The 17,686-nt window shown below is 36.8% G+C and overlaps 1 protein-coding gene across 5 annotated transcripts in view; it reads left to right on the forward strand.

Annotated features, from left to right (window-relative positions):
- Positions 1–17,686, forward strand: part of LOC150078364 (coiled-coil domain-containing protein 186-like) — a 334,475-nt gene that overhangs the window by 67,687 nt on the left and 249,102 nt on the right. For 4 of the 5 annotated variants that reach the window (XM_090385405.1, XM_090385401.1, XM_090385402.1 and 1 more), the window contains 3 exons: positions 9,683–9,895; positions 9,980–10,099; positions 16,819–17,022. In XM_090385405.1, the coding sequence (XP_090241531.1) occupies positions 9,683–9,895; positions 9,980–10,099; positions 16,819–17,022 (537 nt within the window). The remainder of the gene's footprint in view (positions 1–9,682; positions 9,896–9,979; positions 10,100–16,818; positions 17,023–17,686) is intronic. The other variant, XM_090385403.1, reaches the window with a different exon arrangement.

Raw genomic sequence — 17,686 nt, forward strand, 5'->3', positions numbered from 1 at the left:
TGGTGGCCTAGTGTCCTTAGGAGACTCTGCCAGGCAAATGCCCCACAAAACCTATATAAGGTAATAAACAGCTACCCTACAGACAGAAGTGTCTCGGTACGCACAAGGTTCCAGGAATTGACATGCCCTGTGAATAAAGGCTGCCCACAGGGTTCAATCCTTGGTCCTTTCTTTTGGAGTATTGTTCTGGATGAATTTCTGGCCTTGGATCTGGCCTTTGCAGATGACATGATTTTTCCTTGTAAAAGGTAACACGTGCGTGATTCTAGAGCAAAGATCAGTTGCTGCCCTCTTGCAGCTGCAGGAGTGGGCACAAATGCACATGCTCAAAATATTTCCTGAAAAAATCAAACAAATACTTCTAAAAGACAATTTGGCCATAAGACTTCCACAAATCAAAATTAACACAACTACTATAAAAATGGTAACAGAACTAGAATATCTTGGAGTAGTCTTTAATTCGAAATTAACTTTTATTCCCATTTGACCTATTTGGCGAAGAAAGTGAGAAATTATGCAGGTGTAATTGCCAGGATCAGTCAATCAGACTAGGGGTCAAAAGAAAGACCCTGCCAATCATATACCATGCAATGTTCTTACCTGTTATCACCTATGGAGCTGGTGCGTAGTTCACCCTCTCCGCCATAGTAAGAAACAGGAATAAATTAGAATCGATACGAAGGACAATACTTCTCACCATTACCAGAGCAGGTTGCACAGCAAACACACCTGCGCTACAGTTGCTGGCCACAGCTCTCCCACTTTATCTGGAAGTAGCCAAAAGAGGCTTGTATTATAGACTTAAAAAGGGCATACCCACAGAATTCTGGGCATAGCCCTTGATACAGTCAACACTTTCAATGCTGAAAGAAAAAGAAAAACCACAAAGCTCCATGAGCTATGGCAAACAAAGTGGGAGCAGGAAACCAGAAATCTAGTTACCAAAAGGTTTCTGCCATGGGTGGCAATGGCCAAAGTGGTATGCCCCTGGACTTTTTACAATTCATATTGACAGGTCACGGCTCCCAAAAGGCAGAACTAACCTCTTTAGGGCTGACTGACGACCAAAAATTACACCTGTGGGGAGAGTGAAGACTGGACATACATTCTATGTGAATGTATAATTTATGACATCCCCAGAACACAGCTAATAGCACAGATTGGTCCCCTCCCCAGGGTAGAAGAACATCTGTTCATTATAAAAGAGGAAAATTATAAAGTACTCACAACCTTCACACAGAAAGTATTCAAAATGCGCAGAACTATCCAGAGAATGGCAATTCAGCTCCCCAGCAATTAAACAATAATCAATAGTTAAAATTGCCCATGCCTCCTCCATGCTCAGACAATGACTTAAAATCTGTCAGGACAGCAGTATTCTGCACCCTGACAGAAACCTGACATGACAAAACCGGATTGACCTGGGTACCCCCCCAAGACTACCCTGCCATGTATAGGAACCTGGGGCCCCCACACCAAATAAGTAACCATGTAGGGGGAGGGAGATGTACAGGCAGCCGGGGAAGCAGATTAGCTGAAAAATATCAGTAAGCTGGTATACAATGTAGAATGAAAGAAGAAGAAGAATGAAAGACAGAATGAATAGGCTGGGCATTGAGTGAAAGAATGAATTAGGAATTATGGTAAGAGAATGAATGTCAGTTTTGGTGAAAGAAAGAGTGACCCAGCATGAGGGGAAGAGAGTGAATGAGTGTTATGGTGAATGGGAATGAGTGGAAGAGATTGGCTGAAATGAGTGGAAGAGAAATGTAATTGGCTGAAAGAATACAAAGCTAATAATAACTTACATTACTTTATATATACTAACAAACATTTACTAACAACACAAACACTATCACTGCATTCTCCCCTGGCCTACAAAAAACTTGCAGCTAGGCCTGCACCACAACTGAAGAAAAACTGTAAGTTGAGGTGCTCAGAGAGTGCAGTGAAGAAAGCAAGAGTCGAACAAATGAAATGAAAGCCAGAAGAATGAAGTGTAAGTGTGTGAGAAAAAGAACACAAACCATAAATGTTACAGTTAAGTACACACAAACCTTAGTTTTAGTCTTTTCTTGTCTTTTTTATTTAGCTTAATTATTAAGCAGTTAGTATTTAAATTTGCATTACACACCATTGCATCCCCCTCCCCCTGGTGTATGAGAAAAAAGACGAATGAGTGAGTGGGAGGGAAAAAAAATAAACACACACACACACACACACACACACACACACACACACACACACACACACACACACACACAGTGGCAGACAAAAAAACTATATCTTAAAAAAAAAGTAACAATTGTAGTGAAACATAAGATATTGTTTGATTTCAGTCATTTTGCTTGTCGCAAACCAAAGGTATTGCATCAGACAGTATTTGCAAGGTATTACATTAGCTGTTTTTATAAATACGGTGTTGGAAGGGTATACATGCTCATTAGTATCCTGTTTTGTGGAGGTGTAAGCATGGCTCCATATGTTCAGTTGACACCAAGAAAAAAAAGTGTAGCTGTTGCTCTGTCCCAGGAAGGGCTTTCTATACATGCTATCACTGATAAAATAGGCTGCCACCAGTCAACAGTATCCCGGATGCTGAAATTAAAGCATGAATGGTTATGTGAAGAGAACACCTGGATCAGGGCATAAGAGAGTGACTACACCTTCCTAAGATCAATATTTGAAATGCCTATGCCTTCGTAATCGGCATGCTAGTGCTTATGATCTAAAAGTGGACTTTGAGATGTCCTCTGGTGTTAAAACAAGTGCATGAACTATCCGAAGGCGGCTTTCGGAATGTGGTCTACATGCCTATCATCCCAAGAAGAAGCCTTTGTTGACCCAACAAATGAAGAAGTGACTTGCTTGGGCTAAAACACGTTTCATGGACAAAAGAGCAATGGGACACCATCTTTTCTGATGAATCGAAATTCAACCTGCATGGCTCGGATGGGAAGTGATATGTCAGACGACAAAAATTGGAGGCATACTATCCTGACTGCATAACACCAACTGTAAAGTTCCCCACCAGTCAGATGGTCTGGTGAATTGCTAGATCTAAAATTGCTCAGAAGAAGCCAACAAGTAGGATTCAGCTGCAGGAGAGCATTGTAAGGGTGTGGTACTACGAAATTGGGCAACTGTATATCCAGAAGTTGATTGACTCTACGGCAGATCATTGCAAAGCTGTAATTGCAGCTCAAGGAGGATATTGAGGACTTATTTTGCTGATTTACACTACATAATACTATTACGTTAACTTGTCATTTTAGTTTGTACACGTAAATGCAATAAAATGTATATTTGGTTGTCATGATTGCCATTTGCATGATTTCTCATATTTCCATTAATTACATATTTTACCCTTTGGGAAGATATTTATGGCAGTTAGGTATATCAAGTGGAGGCTTTTTATTGGATTTCATTCACAGAGGTATATATCCCATCTAACAAATGCATTTTGAACATTTCTGCAACCGAATATGCAGCGTAAAACACATTATTTGCAAAATTCACAAGTGATGCATTTTTTTTTTTCTTTTGTCCGCCACTGTGTATATATATAACAGGAAAAAAAAATAATATAAATTATAACAAAAAGTATAAAAAATAGAATGCAAGTAGAATGAGAATGCAGATTATGAATTAAGTAAATGTCTCTCCTGCCTCCTGCTGGGAAAGGGGGATTATTCCCCCTTTCACCTGGTGGGCTCCCCACTGCCATCTAACATATCCCACCCCATGAGCTGGATGGGCAGTTTGACCTTCCTATACTGGATTCGACACTACAATGACCTGACAGCCATCACTGACAAAGACATACTGTGGCTTTGCTGCCAATATGCCATTTGGCGATCCAAACTGGATACTCAAACCCAGTTCCTTTTAAAAACCCCATCCCCAAGCAGAGGAGGGAGGAAATGGGTTTGTCTCCTCCCCTCCCTGCTGGGGCTCATCCCCACTGACTTCTTTGGTGATGTCTACTCTATCCTTCTACCTGTTTCCCCCCACTCTAACTAAACCGACTGAGTACATCCCCTAACAATGCCGCCAAATTATAATCAACATCTAAATTGAACTTCTTTCTCATAAACCTCTTTCGGCTTTTCCAAATTCTAGTGTTCACCCTTATTTTTTATATTTATATATATATATATATATATATAATAATATAATATATAAAAGATTGTATTAAAGAGTAAAAACAGAAAACATCAGAGAGTTAAATAAACTGGATATGGCAAATGCACCGAAGCGCGCAAAGCAGCAGCAACGGATGCAAATGTAAATATATGTATATTTTAATTAATATGATAAATAAAAGTAAAGATGGCAGTTCGAAACTCCGGAAAGCTTAAAAAATTACATGAAAACGTTAAAAGAAAGTTACGATAGCCTACATCAGATAAAGGCGGGAAAAATTTACTAAACACAGAACTCCGAAACGGGGAATAAAATATGAAATATTAATAAATAATGAAATCTGATGTCAGCAAAATAAATATTGATGCTAAATCAGGTATTTCATCGGGGGACTACACCTGACATAGCATCAACGGACTGCGTTTCCATATATATATATATATATATATATATGAGTTAAGTTAATAATGGTTAGAGTTTTTTTTAAAAATAAAATATGATATACTAGCTAATCAGGTAAACCATAAACCATGGTGAGTACCCAACGTGACCTGGAAAAAATCAATCTATGCCATGACATAAGCAATAAAAATATATAAAAATACCATTAAAATGTTAGTTATGGCAATCAGATACATTGCAAGGGACTTTTTCGAGGGCTAACCCTTACAATGTATCAACCATAATTAACGAGCTATCCGTTTCTGTAGTCATCGTCCAGCATAACTATGTCCTAATATACGTAAAATAGTATTAAGTTAGAGCCAATGGTATAAATATAAAATTAGTAGTAATTTAGAGCCAAATAGTAGTAATAAATCCAAATTTAGCAGTTAACTGGCAAGATGACTGTTAGCCCGACGGATAGCCAAAATATTAAGTTAAATTAAAATTATAGAAAGAGCTATAATTATTGTTAGGCATATGTGAGTAGTTGATAGTAAATGCTGCCACGGTAGTCTCATCAAATTAATAAAAATAGCAACAGTGTGAGCTATAGCTAACTAAGGCGAACGGAACAAAGGTATAAGAATAGATATAGTACCTCAATCCCCCTCGAATACTCTAATAGTAATCTAACCAGGATACCTTACTATAAGGTACATCCTATGTTAATTATTTTGCTTTTTCTTTGCTGTTTTACTTTCACTTTCTTATCCCTATTTTTTCATACCTCATGAACTATTAGAGTATTCGAGGGGGATTGAGGTACTATATCTATTCTTATACCTTTGTTCCGTTCGCCTTAGTTAGCTATAGCTCACACTGTTGCTATTTTTATTAATTTGATGAGACTACCGTGGCAGCATTTACTATCAACTACGCACATATGCCTAACAATAATTATAGCTCTTTCTATAATTTTAATTTAACTTAATATTTTGGCTATCCGTCGGGCTAACAGTCATCTTGCCAGTTAACTGCTAAATTTGGATTTATTACTACTATTTGGCTCTAAATTACTACTAATTTTATATTTATACCATTGGCTCTAACTTAATACTATTTTACGTATATTAGGACATAGTTATGCTGGACGATGACTACAGAAACGGATAGCTCGTTAATTATGGTTGATACATTGTAAGGGTTAGCCCTCGAAAAAGTCCCTTGCAATGTATCTGATTGCCATAACTAACATTTTAATGGTATTTTTATATATTTTTATTGCTTATGTCATGGCATAGATTGATTTTTTCCAGGTCACGTTGGGTACTCACCATGGTTTATGGTTTACCTGATTAGCTAGTATATCATATTTTATTTTTAAAAAAACTCTAACCATTATTAACTTAACTCATATTCATACAGACCGATGTAATGTTTAATCGTCCTAGATGGCATTAATTGGTTATGTTACTACTTAATATTTATTATAATACTTATATTTATTATAACATTTAATATTTGCTTTGTTATACTTGGAAATATATATATATATATATATATATATATAGGTCTTGTCACTGAAATTCTCAGAAAATAGGTGGCAGGACCGGCCAGAATACTTAAATAATCTACTGGGTGTCTGACCTGCCTCCTTGTGGCAAAGTGTGGGCAATGGTGGGTTCCAATAGGGGCCCAACAGCTAAATGGTCAGAGAAACAATAGAACATAACACTACACAACAAACCACTATTTTTAGACTTTTTAAATCTCTGGCCTCCACAGAGTTCTGTGTCATACAAACAGAGTACACAGTGAGGAGATGGGGGAAACCTCTAGTGTTGTGAAACTAACACACTTTACAGTATTCATTTCCTCAGGAACAATGACAAATGGTCCCAAACTAGAAGAAAAATCCCCTCCCACCACAAACACTGACGGTAACCTCATCAGCCTTTACATGTGGGATGAGACACTCTGGTAAATACTTTTCTTCAGGCTTCCACCAGATCAAAATAGCCATCAGATCAGTAAACAGTGTATTGTGATTTGTCACTCCATAATGAAGCTTTCCAGTGTTCTAGGGACAAATTATGATGGGTTGTGCACTGGACAAGTTGATCCTATTCATTGTACATTTGATGTTTGGTTTTTATGCTGCAACTCTTTACATATAATCTTTTTACTAATATCAGTTCCTGTGGCTTTCCTGGACTACTGGTTGATAGCTAATTTTTGCTATCTACCCAACCATTTCCCAGCTTTAGAACACCATTACTTTTCCATATATTATGTCAGCCATTATTTATTTAGGGCAGTGGTGGCCAACCTTTGGCATGTGTTCTACTTGTGACTAACTTCCCATTGTGAAAAATACAACATAAAAAAATATACAATGTTTGAAAAATCAGAAATAAAGCTGAGTGCCTACAGTAGAGCTTTCCAAAGTGTGCATTACTTTGTTTTTGCCAAATTTTGTCATTACATCAGCATTATTTTCACCCTCTTATTATTATTATTGTCATAATTGTCATATATTGATGTAGTTGATTGATTAAGTTCTAAATTTACAACATTTATTTCTTCATATCAGTGAGTGCTGGACATGTCCTTTCTTTCTTTTTGAAAGCCAACAACTGACCTTATTTTAAATAGTCTTGGTGAAGTCTGTGCACAACCTCTCTCACTCTTCTTTACATGTTTTTGGCCCAGAATAGAGGCAATTTGCACTGTTGCATTTACCATTAACTTAAAGATAGGGAATAAAAGGGCTGGGATGGTTAATTTTTTTTGGCATATGCATAGCGTGTTGGTGTCAAAGCAGTGATATGCAGTTTAACATGTTTGCTGCCTTTACACATATATAAGCATCAAACATGCATATGTGCTGTCATGCATATATCTGTCATCAAAAGGCACCCAATCACTGTGCCATAATGCACATGAACAGTCATTCTAGTGGTTAATAAACAAATGCCGTAAAAGTAAATGCACATGAAATTAAGAACTACTCAAAATTGGCATATGGATATTGAATTCCTTTGCAACAGTGCTTGGTTTTTGTTTATAGACTTGGCATATAATTTTATTTGTTCTTTGCCTGTGTTATAAATTTTTATAAAATTGAGATTTGTTCTGATTTACAACTCTGCACAAAAGTAAGTGTTTACTTTTAGTTATGAATACCATAGCTTTTACTTTTCAACCACATTATTAATGAATTTTAATAATGCTAAGGATGTTGGAATTTTGATGTTTTTCAAAATTCCAAAAATTACAAATATAGATGGCAGCAAATGTGTTAAATTCTACTCTTATTGCCTGAAAATATGACTCGGGTTTCACCATCTCCAGAGCCTTATTACTGGCGTATGTTATGTTATTTGGTTTTTAGGAGCATTAGCAACTAAGGCCATATTGCTCCGGGAATATGCGGTGGTCATTCCCTGACCTTTCCACATCCTCCGTATTTGGTGGTGACAGGCCTTGAACCTCGGTCTAATCAAGAAGCGTGTGCTACGCACTGCTGCTCCTTCACACCTGGCTACGGAAGCACCTTACTGGCTTATATTTACTTTTCAGTTTTAATTGAGTGCATGTAAGTAGGTGTTTCTTGTGACACTGATTTTGTGAAGACAAACACTTATTCATTAACCTATATAAATTTATTTTATAAATGTGAAATTGTCTTAAATTTTTTTTTTATTACAAGCATTTAGCATAAAATTCCTTTATGTAGTTAGCAAAAAAATTTGAATGCAGTGCAAATGCTGATTAGTAGGGGAAGGGGGTTATTGATTCTGGTAGCTTCTGGACCCACCCCCAGGTGGCCCACAATGCATTTTCAACATAAGATGCGGCAAGCTGCAGGAAAAGGTTGGCCACTTCTGATCTAGGGTGTTACACTTTTGCTTCACTGGCATGAACAGATTGATTGCTAATTGATTTATTGCTATGATGAATGCCATTGGAATTCTCCTAAGCTCAGTATTGTGGCCCATCTATTGTATTTTTCTGGTCTGTTACTTCTAGTGCGAATAAAGTTGTTTTTATGCCTATTCCTGATACATGGATAGCAGGTATGATTTATTTTTCCCAAATCCTAGGGGTGTTCAGATACTTTTATGCAATGTAGTGTGTGTGAGGGTTGATCAAATGAAAAATGCAGAAACATCAGATTTGAGTAACTGATGATTTAGATTACACAAATATCTTTTATGCATATGCTAGAGATGTATAACAGGTGAAGCATGTGTAATGAACTGCGTAGTATACATATGATGTGCACACAGAAGATTTTTCTGAGTCTTTGCTAAATGCAGTTTCTAATTACAGGAAGAGTAACATGGGATAAAACTTTTCCCAACATTGGAGTTTTGCAACAAAACTACATGACTGATTTGTGTTTGTCCATGACAAAGACAATCGTTTCTTACACCATTGACAGCATAACAATTACGATGCTGTTATAACCTGTTGCGGGCAAAGCTATATGTAGTGATTTGTGCGATAGTGAAAGTGGTGTTGGTGAATACATTCTGTAATGTATAGCTATTTGCATTCCTTTCATACTGCAATATTTATGGGCAAAGATGACATGGGCATCCATTTTGAGCACTGTTATCACATTACTGCACAACAGTGTGTCTCCCAGCAAGAATTGAGGGCAACATCGGATAGATAAGAGTTAGATATGGCTCTGAATATGTGATCAGAATCATAACTAGTTAGTTTTTTCACCTTATTTAAAGATCACATGTTTTGCTCTCTCACCCATAACTTATTAAAACACAATGATAAGAGTAAGAGTAGTGCTGCATTTTGCCTGAATATAAGCATTTTCGGACCATGATGCGAAGACAACAGTAACAAGATGGTGTAAAGGTCAGTTGTCTGAATTCTATTCCAGGGAATTGGATTTACTGATGTAATATTGAGATAAATGTCTAAACAACCTATGGTGTGATTTTTGTGAAATTTTTGCAGTGTTAAGTAAACTATGGACACCTGTGTTTTGTTTGAACAATCCTTATCTGTTATGCACACAGTATAAAGTAAAACTTGGATTAGATTAAATAAATGTTTATAAAATTTTTAAATTTGGGTATGTATTATAATTTAAAGTTTCATTTATTATTATTTTTTTCAGATGTCTAAAGAAAGAGAATCTGTTCAGAGAGATAAAGAAGCAATGGTAGTTCGTTATGCTCAAAGCGAGAGAGAGGTTATTTTAGCCAAAAGGAATAGAGATGATCTCGAGAAAAAGATAAGAGAGATGGTTAAAGAGAGAGAGAATTTTATCAATAAAGTGAAAGGATTAAATTTTGAGAAAAGTCAGATTAATGCTGCCCTTGATAATAAGGTATTTTTTATGCATAATTGTGTATTAGATCCTGTAGTAAAATATTTTAATTTTTATTATTGCTTAATATAAATTTCTTTACAGATGGCAGAACTAGCATCACTGCTGAAAGAACATGAAAAATTGAAAGAAGATATAAATGCAAGAGATATCAGAATAAAGTGGACACAGAACAAGTTAAAGACTGAAATAGATTGCCATAAGGTAGGTAATTTAATATGCTTTCTGCTAATATATTCCACAACAAAATAATAATAATAATAATAATAAAAAAAAAAAAAAATTTAAAAAGTCCCCTTTTTTATCGTATTCTTTCTATTTTGTTCAGGGAACCCAAAAATCATCCTATCAGTCAACGATTGTCATAACCTTCCTTTTTTAGAACTTAATATGTTCAATCATGAGATTCCAATGTTTTGTTAGTATAGTGGTTTCAGCATCCCCCCCCCCCCGTTTGGATGATCTGAGTTTGAGTCAGATTCCTTCAGAAATCACAACATCATACACTGCAGTGATTTAGCATTAGTTGAGACAGATGATACAAGAAAGCAAGCTTGTAGAGCATCAGCCAAAAAAAAAAAAAAAACAAAAAAAACACTCCCATTTTACCCATCTATTCGCTCCAAAAATTTGTCTAGTTCAGCCTTAAATTTATTTAAACTATCAATTTCCATAACAGATGGAAGTCTGTTCCTGCAATCAACTACTCTCTGGCTAAAGGCAAACTTCCACACATCTATTCTACAACTGTCTTTCCTCAATTTGAATCTATGCCCCCTCAGGTTCTTAATCTGTATCCTATCAGCATTCAGCCTGCTCAAACCATTCATGGCCTAATCTTCAAATAGGCCTGGAAATATTCAAATTCATAATAACTGCACAATCCTACACCAACTTTTATTAAATAAAATAAATAAATAGCATTGTGTTATATTAAAATAATAATGATGCAAATAACTATATAATTCCACCGGATAAAACTGATAAAAAAGTAACTGTCTGTACAATAAAATATGAAATTTTAAACTGCAACGAATAAATTACAATAAACAATGTAGATAAAACACAGGATAATAAAACCAATAAAAGTGCTAATGCACCGTAGCTTTCAGAGGCATCCGCCTCCTTTTTCAACAGACTCACAGGTTCTCAGCATGTGTTTCTACAGGAGCATGGGCAGTATCTCCCCATGTGCACTGGAACCGGAAATGGCTCGGGAGCATGCCAGGTGGAACCGCTCATCCCGTCTAAGAACCACCGCCTCAAAGAGGAGATGAATGCAGATTCCCCTGTCTCTATTAATGGTATTGCTCTCAGAGGAGCAAATCTGCAAGCTCTTGAGCCATTTGTGGTCCCAAAATCTATGTGCCCGGTCAACAATAACAGCTTTGTCTGGGGAGATTTGATGGTGCTCCTCCCAAAAATGTTCTGCCAGAGCAGACTTCCCATAATCTGCGATCTTTATCACATTCACATGCTCCCTCAGACGATCTTTAAACCGATGTTTCATTTCACCAACATAACATTCCCCACAATCTGGGCACCTTATCCCATACATGACCCCTCTTGTACATTCCCTTGGTATGGGATCCTTGACCTGTGAAACAACTGTGTGCAACCTCCGCCCTGGCAGCTGTGCACAGTGTGTCTGGCAATTGCTCAATACCCGAGCTATACACTTAGTTAGGCCCGGATAGCACATGGGGAGAATACTGCCTTTGCTCCTGTAGAAACGTGCTGAGAACCGTGAGCGTGCTGATATTTAAGGATGTGCTGTACTATAAACCTCACTGTTTAAAAAAGGAGGCGGATGCCTCTGGAAACTACGGTGTTTTAGTGCTTTTATCGGTTTTATTATCCTGTGTTTTATATACATTGTTTATTGTAATTTATTCGTTGCAGTTTAAAATTTCATATTTTATTGTACAGACAGTTACCTTTTTATCAGTTTTATCTCGTGGAATTATATCATTCTATTTATTTCATTTATTTGCATCATTATTATTTTAATATAACACAATGCTATTTATTTATTTTTATTTAATAATGGTTGGTGTAGATTGTGCAGTTATTATGAACATTCAAGGCCTTGTACACCTCATTCAGATCACCATGCAGGTGCCTAGTCTCCAGAAGCTGCAACTTGCAGAATTTAAGCTTCACGTGGTAAGAGAACCAATTTGTTCCTCTCATCAATCTTGTTGCCTTCTCTGTACTCTTTCTAACAACTCTATATCCTTCCTAAAATGAGGCCTCCAGACCTGTACGCAGTACTAAAGGTGTGACCTAACCATTGCCTTATATAAAGGTATGATCACTTCCTTGTCTCTGCTAGCAAAATTCCAATATATAATTGACAAAACTCCATGACCTGCTCTGGCAGCCTGTCTGCACTACTCAGAGAACTTCATGTCCCACTGCACAGTTACTCCCGGGTCTTTTTTCGTTCTCCACCTCCCTGACTGTAGTATCACACAGTTGGTACGTTTCTCCTGAGTTACTGCAGTACTTTGCATTTGTCAATATTAAACTTCAGTTGTCACATTTCAGGGCGCCTCCGTAGCCAGGTGGGAAGGAGCAGCAGTGCGTAGCACACGCTTCTTGATTAGACCGGGGTTCGAGTCCGTCACCACCAAATACGGAGGATGCGGAAAGGTCAGGGAATGACCACCGCACCGGAGCAATATGGCCTTAGTTGCTAATGCTCCTAAAAACCAAACAACAACAACAACAACATCACATTTCAGCCATCTACTTAGCTTTTCTAGATCCTGTTGCAGTAGCATATTGTCTTTACTATCATTAACAACCCTGCCAACCTTTGTATCATCTGCATACTTGGACATTAAGCCTGTTATACCTAAAATGATATTATTAATAAATACACAAAACAATGGGTCCAGCACCAAACCCTGCGGGACTCCACTAATAACATTAGTCCACATAGAGCAATGTCCATTTATTACCACTCTCTGCCATCTCCCATTCAACCATCCCTTTAACCATTGCAGCAACTTTCCCTTAATGTCGTACCGGTCCAATTTGTCCAGCAGTCTTCAATGTGCAACAGTATCAACAGGTTTCCTGAAATCCAAGTTTATGATATCAAAATTATTTTTTGCATCCAGTTCCTTTGTGACCATATCATAGTATCCAATCAAATTAGTCAGACAAGACTTTCCCTTAACAAACCCATGCTAAGTCTGAACTATTACTGCAGTCTTGTCTAGATGATCCTGCATCACATCTTTAACCAGTGATTCCATTATTTTCCTTGTAATAGAAGTTAAACTAACAGGTCTGTAATTATTTGCTTGACCCTTTGAACCCCCTTTGTGAATTGGGGCTACATTTGCACATCTCCAGTCCATGGGGAACCTCCCCTGAATCTAAGGATACTCTCATAATTTTGTGGCTAAGGGTTTGCTTACTTCCCTCACTGCCTCCTTCAAAATAACTGCATAGATTCCATCTGCCCCAGGGGCCTTTTTTATGTTTAACTTCAACAATTTCTCCTCCACTTTGCTCTCCGTTACAAAATCATTTAGCTCCCTGTTGGCGTCTCCGTAGCCAGGTGGGAAGGAGCAGCAGTGCGTAGCACACGCTTCTTGATTAGACCGAAGTTCGAGCCCATCACCACCAAATACGGAGGATGCGGAAAGGTCAAGGAATGACCACCGCATATTCCCGGAGCAATATGGCCGTAGTTGCTAATGCTCCTAAAAACCAAACAAACAAACAACAAACAGCTCCCTGTTAGTTTAGTAAAATTCTGTCGTCCCCTTCCTTACAGAATTCCTCATGTGTAAATGTAGATGCAAAATACTCATTCAGTTTGTCGGCTTTCTGAGCAGGATCGAACCACCAACATCAAGTGGACCAATCTGATTCATCCAATTCATTCTAGTGTTTACATAAGTAAAGAAGTCTTTGTTGTTTTTCTTTACATCCTTTGCCAAGGATTTCTTGTAATCAGACTTCGCTTGCCTGATCCACTTTGTGACATGATTACAGACTAGCTTATATCTGCCATAGGCTTCTGTGTCGCCTGATAATTTATATGCATCCCATACATTTTTCTTCTCTGCCATGAGCCTCATTAGTAAATCTGACCTCCATTTAGGTATAAATCTTGAACAGTATTTTTTAGTTGTTATGAAAAGCCTAGTAGCCTCCAAGAATAAGTCCCTGAAGGCTTCCCATGTAGAATTCACCATTAGTAACATCATCAGTTGATCCCACTGTATAGAATTTAAAAACTGTCTGAGACCACTGTAGTCACCTTTACAAAAACAAAAACCCTTCCCTTTACCCTTGATGATAGTTACATCTTTAAGTAAATCCTACATCAGTAGACTGCAATCACTGTCACCTAGTGGATCCTTTATCTGCAAATTCCTAATGCATGAATTACTGCATCACTGCTGATAATCAGATCAAGAGTATTACTCCTTCTGGTTTCCCCTTGAACATGTTGCTGTAGAAAACAATCCTCCAATAAATCCACAAAAGCCTTGCTAGCATGCGGGTGACCAACCCACAAGTTTGAGTCAATATCTGGAAAGTTAAAACCCCCCATTACATTCTGTTTTATTGGCCCACTCTATTTCTCTGCACAATTGTTTGTTGCACTCATCAGTGTCATTAGGCCTATAACATACTTCTTGTTTTCCATTTCCCAGTGTTTATGTCACACCAAACTGACTTAACATTGCACTGTCCACCCATGTCAACTGGATGCACTTCCTCAGATTTTGTGTTTCTTAACTAAAAACATAACCCCTCCTCCCTTCCTACCCTGTCTATCCTTTCTGTACACAAATTTCAAATTCTGCACTGCTTATATCTGTGTGACACCATGTCTCTGATAACCCAAGAAGTGCTGATGCCTTGATCAGCACTTCAAATTCATCAAATTTATTTACTATACTTCTTGCATTGGTGTACATGCAAGTATACATGCACTTGTTCTTTTTTAATTTCCTTAGAAAATGCGGATACCACCAGAGGATCATAGACAGGTTTAGTAGAGGAATAGTCTAACCGTCAGGAACCGTTTGTTCCTGTGGCTACCACATACATTCCTTACTATCTGGGTGTTACTGAGCATCTCGCTAGAGTTTTGCATGGTTATAAAACACGCTGTGTGCAGCTTCCCGGGCAGAGGTTGCACACAGTGTTGTCTCAGGTAAAAGACCCAATAGCAAAGGACCTGAGTAGTGGAGTAGTATACAGGATAAAATGCCTGGATTGTGGGGAATGTTATGTGGGCGAGACAAAATGACGGCTCAAGGATTGTCTGGGGGAGCATGCAAATGCTATAAAAACCGCTGATTACAATAAGTCTGCTGTTGTCGAACATTTTTGGGAGAAGCAGCATCAAATCTCCCCAGAGGATGCAGTTATCGTGGATCGAGCGCCAGGGTTCTGGAACCGTAAATGGCTCGAGAGCTTACGAATCTGTTCATCCGACCAGAATATTATGAATAGGGACAGAGGTATGCGTATGCAAACTTTGAAACTATCATCCTAAGTACGGATGAACGGTTTTGCTTAACACGTTCGCGAGGTATTTCCGCTTCCAGTTCAGACCACGCGCCAACTGCACCATTTGTATAAGTACCGTGAGCCTGTTATATATGGACGTACTGCAGGAAGTTTTGTTACTGCTGAGGAAGGAAGCCGATGCTTCCGAAAGCTCCAGAGATTTTTATCGTTTTTATTGCTTTTAATCCGGTTTATTTTAGTGTATTTTATCTCAAGGATTTTATCACAGTTTTAATGTTTTTTACAAGTATATAATTTAATTTAATATAATAGCAGTTTTTGTAAATATTTATTTTATTTTAAATTGTAAATATTTTAGTTACAGTAAATACTTATTCTTATGGTTGTTGTGTGAGCTGATTTAATGCTAAAATATGAATTTGCCCAACCTCGGAGGCCTTTTTCAGGATAGCAGGATTAGCAGTGGAAGAAAACAAACAGTTGGTATTGTGAGACATGCTCCAGAAAACCAGGATGGCATCCTGGTGAATGTTTCAAGAAATACCACACACTAAAATTGTATAAATAATGTTTAGTGTCTGAATCATTTTTTTTTTAATGTTTCTTCAATCACTTTTATATAATAACCCATGTACACTCAAATAAATATTTGAAGAGCTCACATTCAGTATTAATTTTTTTTCCTTTTTTTTTTTTTTTTCCATTTTTCTGCTGGATGGAACAGGAAGATAGCAGAAATAATGTTGAACTGCAAAGGTTAATAAAAGTGTCATTATATTGAAAATAATATGTAAAAACATGCAATATTATTAAATTTTTCATTAAAAAATAAAATATTACAATGAATTAGAATTTCAGTCCATTACTTAGGGTTACTAAGTAATGGACATTGGTGTACTGTAAGCAGAATTTAAAAGTCAAAAAAATTTCCAGAAATAAAAAAGAAGTTGTGCACCTGACAGGTGCTACACAGTCACTCTTGTTGTGATTGGGGTTAAATGGTAATCACATTTTTGTGCAAGGGGAAATTCATGAAAATATTTAATATATTTGGTGATGTTCACACTAGTGTGATGTTCACACTAGTGCAACTACCTGAAACATCCACGCGCATTGATGCAGCCATCCTGCCCTAAATGCTCAATTGTCAGAAGGAGGTTATTGTACAAATGTGTTTAATAAAGATTAAAGATTACATCTTCATGACTGCTGTTTATTGTAAATATTGTTTGAAGAGCTCATATTTAGTATTCAATAGTTTGTTCAGAATATAAAAGTAAACATATAAAACCAGTGATAAGTGATAATTAATAGGTTTCATTTAATATTCAAACCGTATTGTCTGCTACAAGCCAATATTTCATTGGTTTGATTTTGTTAATTACTTTTTGAGATTCCCACTTTTATGTAATTAGGAAACGCAGATGAAATTAGAACACACTCTTCAGAGATTACAAGAAACACGAGAAGAAGCAGAACAAATTCGTAAAGACTGCCAAGAAATGATTAGGCGTTATCAGGAAGCTGAGGAGATTAAATCAGTAAGTTTAGATCATCAGCTGAAAGAAAAACTTAATGAACTGGAGGTTCAAAAGCAAGAAAAATCTGATCAAGAAGAGGTATGTAATATTATCTGTGTATTATTCTTTTATTTTTTTGTGTCTATTTATAATATAATTACAGTAAATTTATGTTACAAATTGTTATTTAACCTACAGCTTGTAATGCTATCCATGAAGCTTCCTAGCTTGATAATGAACAAATAATATAATAATGAGAATAAATTACATAACATATAATAAGAATGGATATCATAATATATAATATAATGTGGTACAATTCATCCTGCTAATAATATGTGAGCTTACATGTGTTTCAGAGTTAAGAGCATATTTATTTGACACCATTATGTGCACATCATGATGCTCCTCTGCCTCCATGTTACACTCTTTCTCAATAACTTCATTTCAGTTTATAGTTGTCTGTGAGTGTGTGTTGCATATTTTGATTTGTTACGTATTTTGTTTGTAAAAATTTATATATAGAATTTTTTTTTTTATTTACTAAAAAATGGAAAGCATCAACATTGAAATAAAATTGAAAGTTTTTCTGATACTCGCGACGTCTTTCCAGCTTTGACCTGTACTTTCTAAGTAAATCTACAGATCTTTTACTGTTAAGGTAATTAGTGCCAATGTGTTCAACAATATCACCTTTTGTGCCCTTAAAAGATGATATCTGCCTTACAACATCATCAACTTTTGCCCCTGGCAGATATAACCT

Source organism: Mastigoproctus giganteus, chromosome 11 (genome assembly GCF_048544385.1).
Source record: "Mastigoproctus giganteus isolate SK-2022 chromosome 11, ASM4854438v1, whole genome shotgun sequence".
NCBI lineage: Eukaryota > Metazoa > Arthropoda > Arachnida > Uropygi > Thelyphonidae > Mastigoproctus > Mastigoproctus giganteus.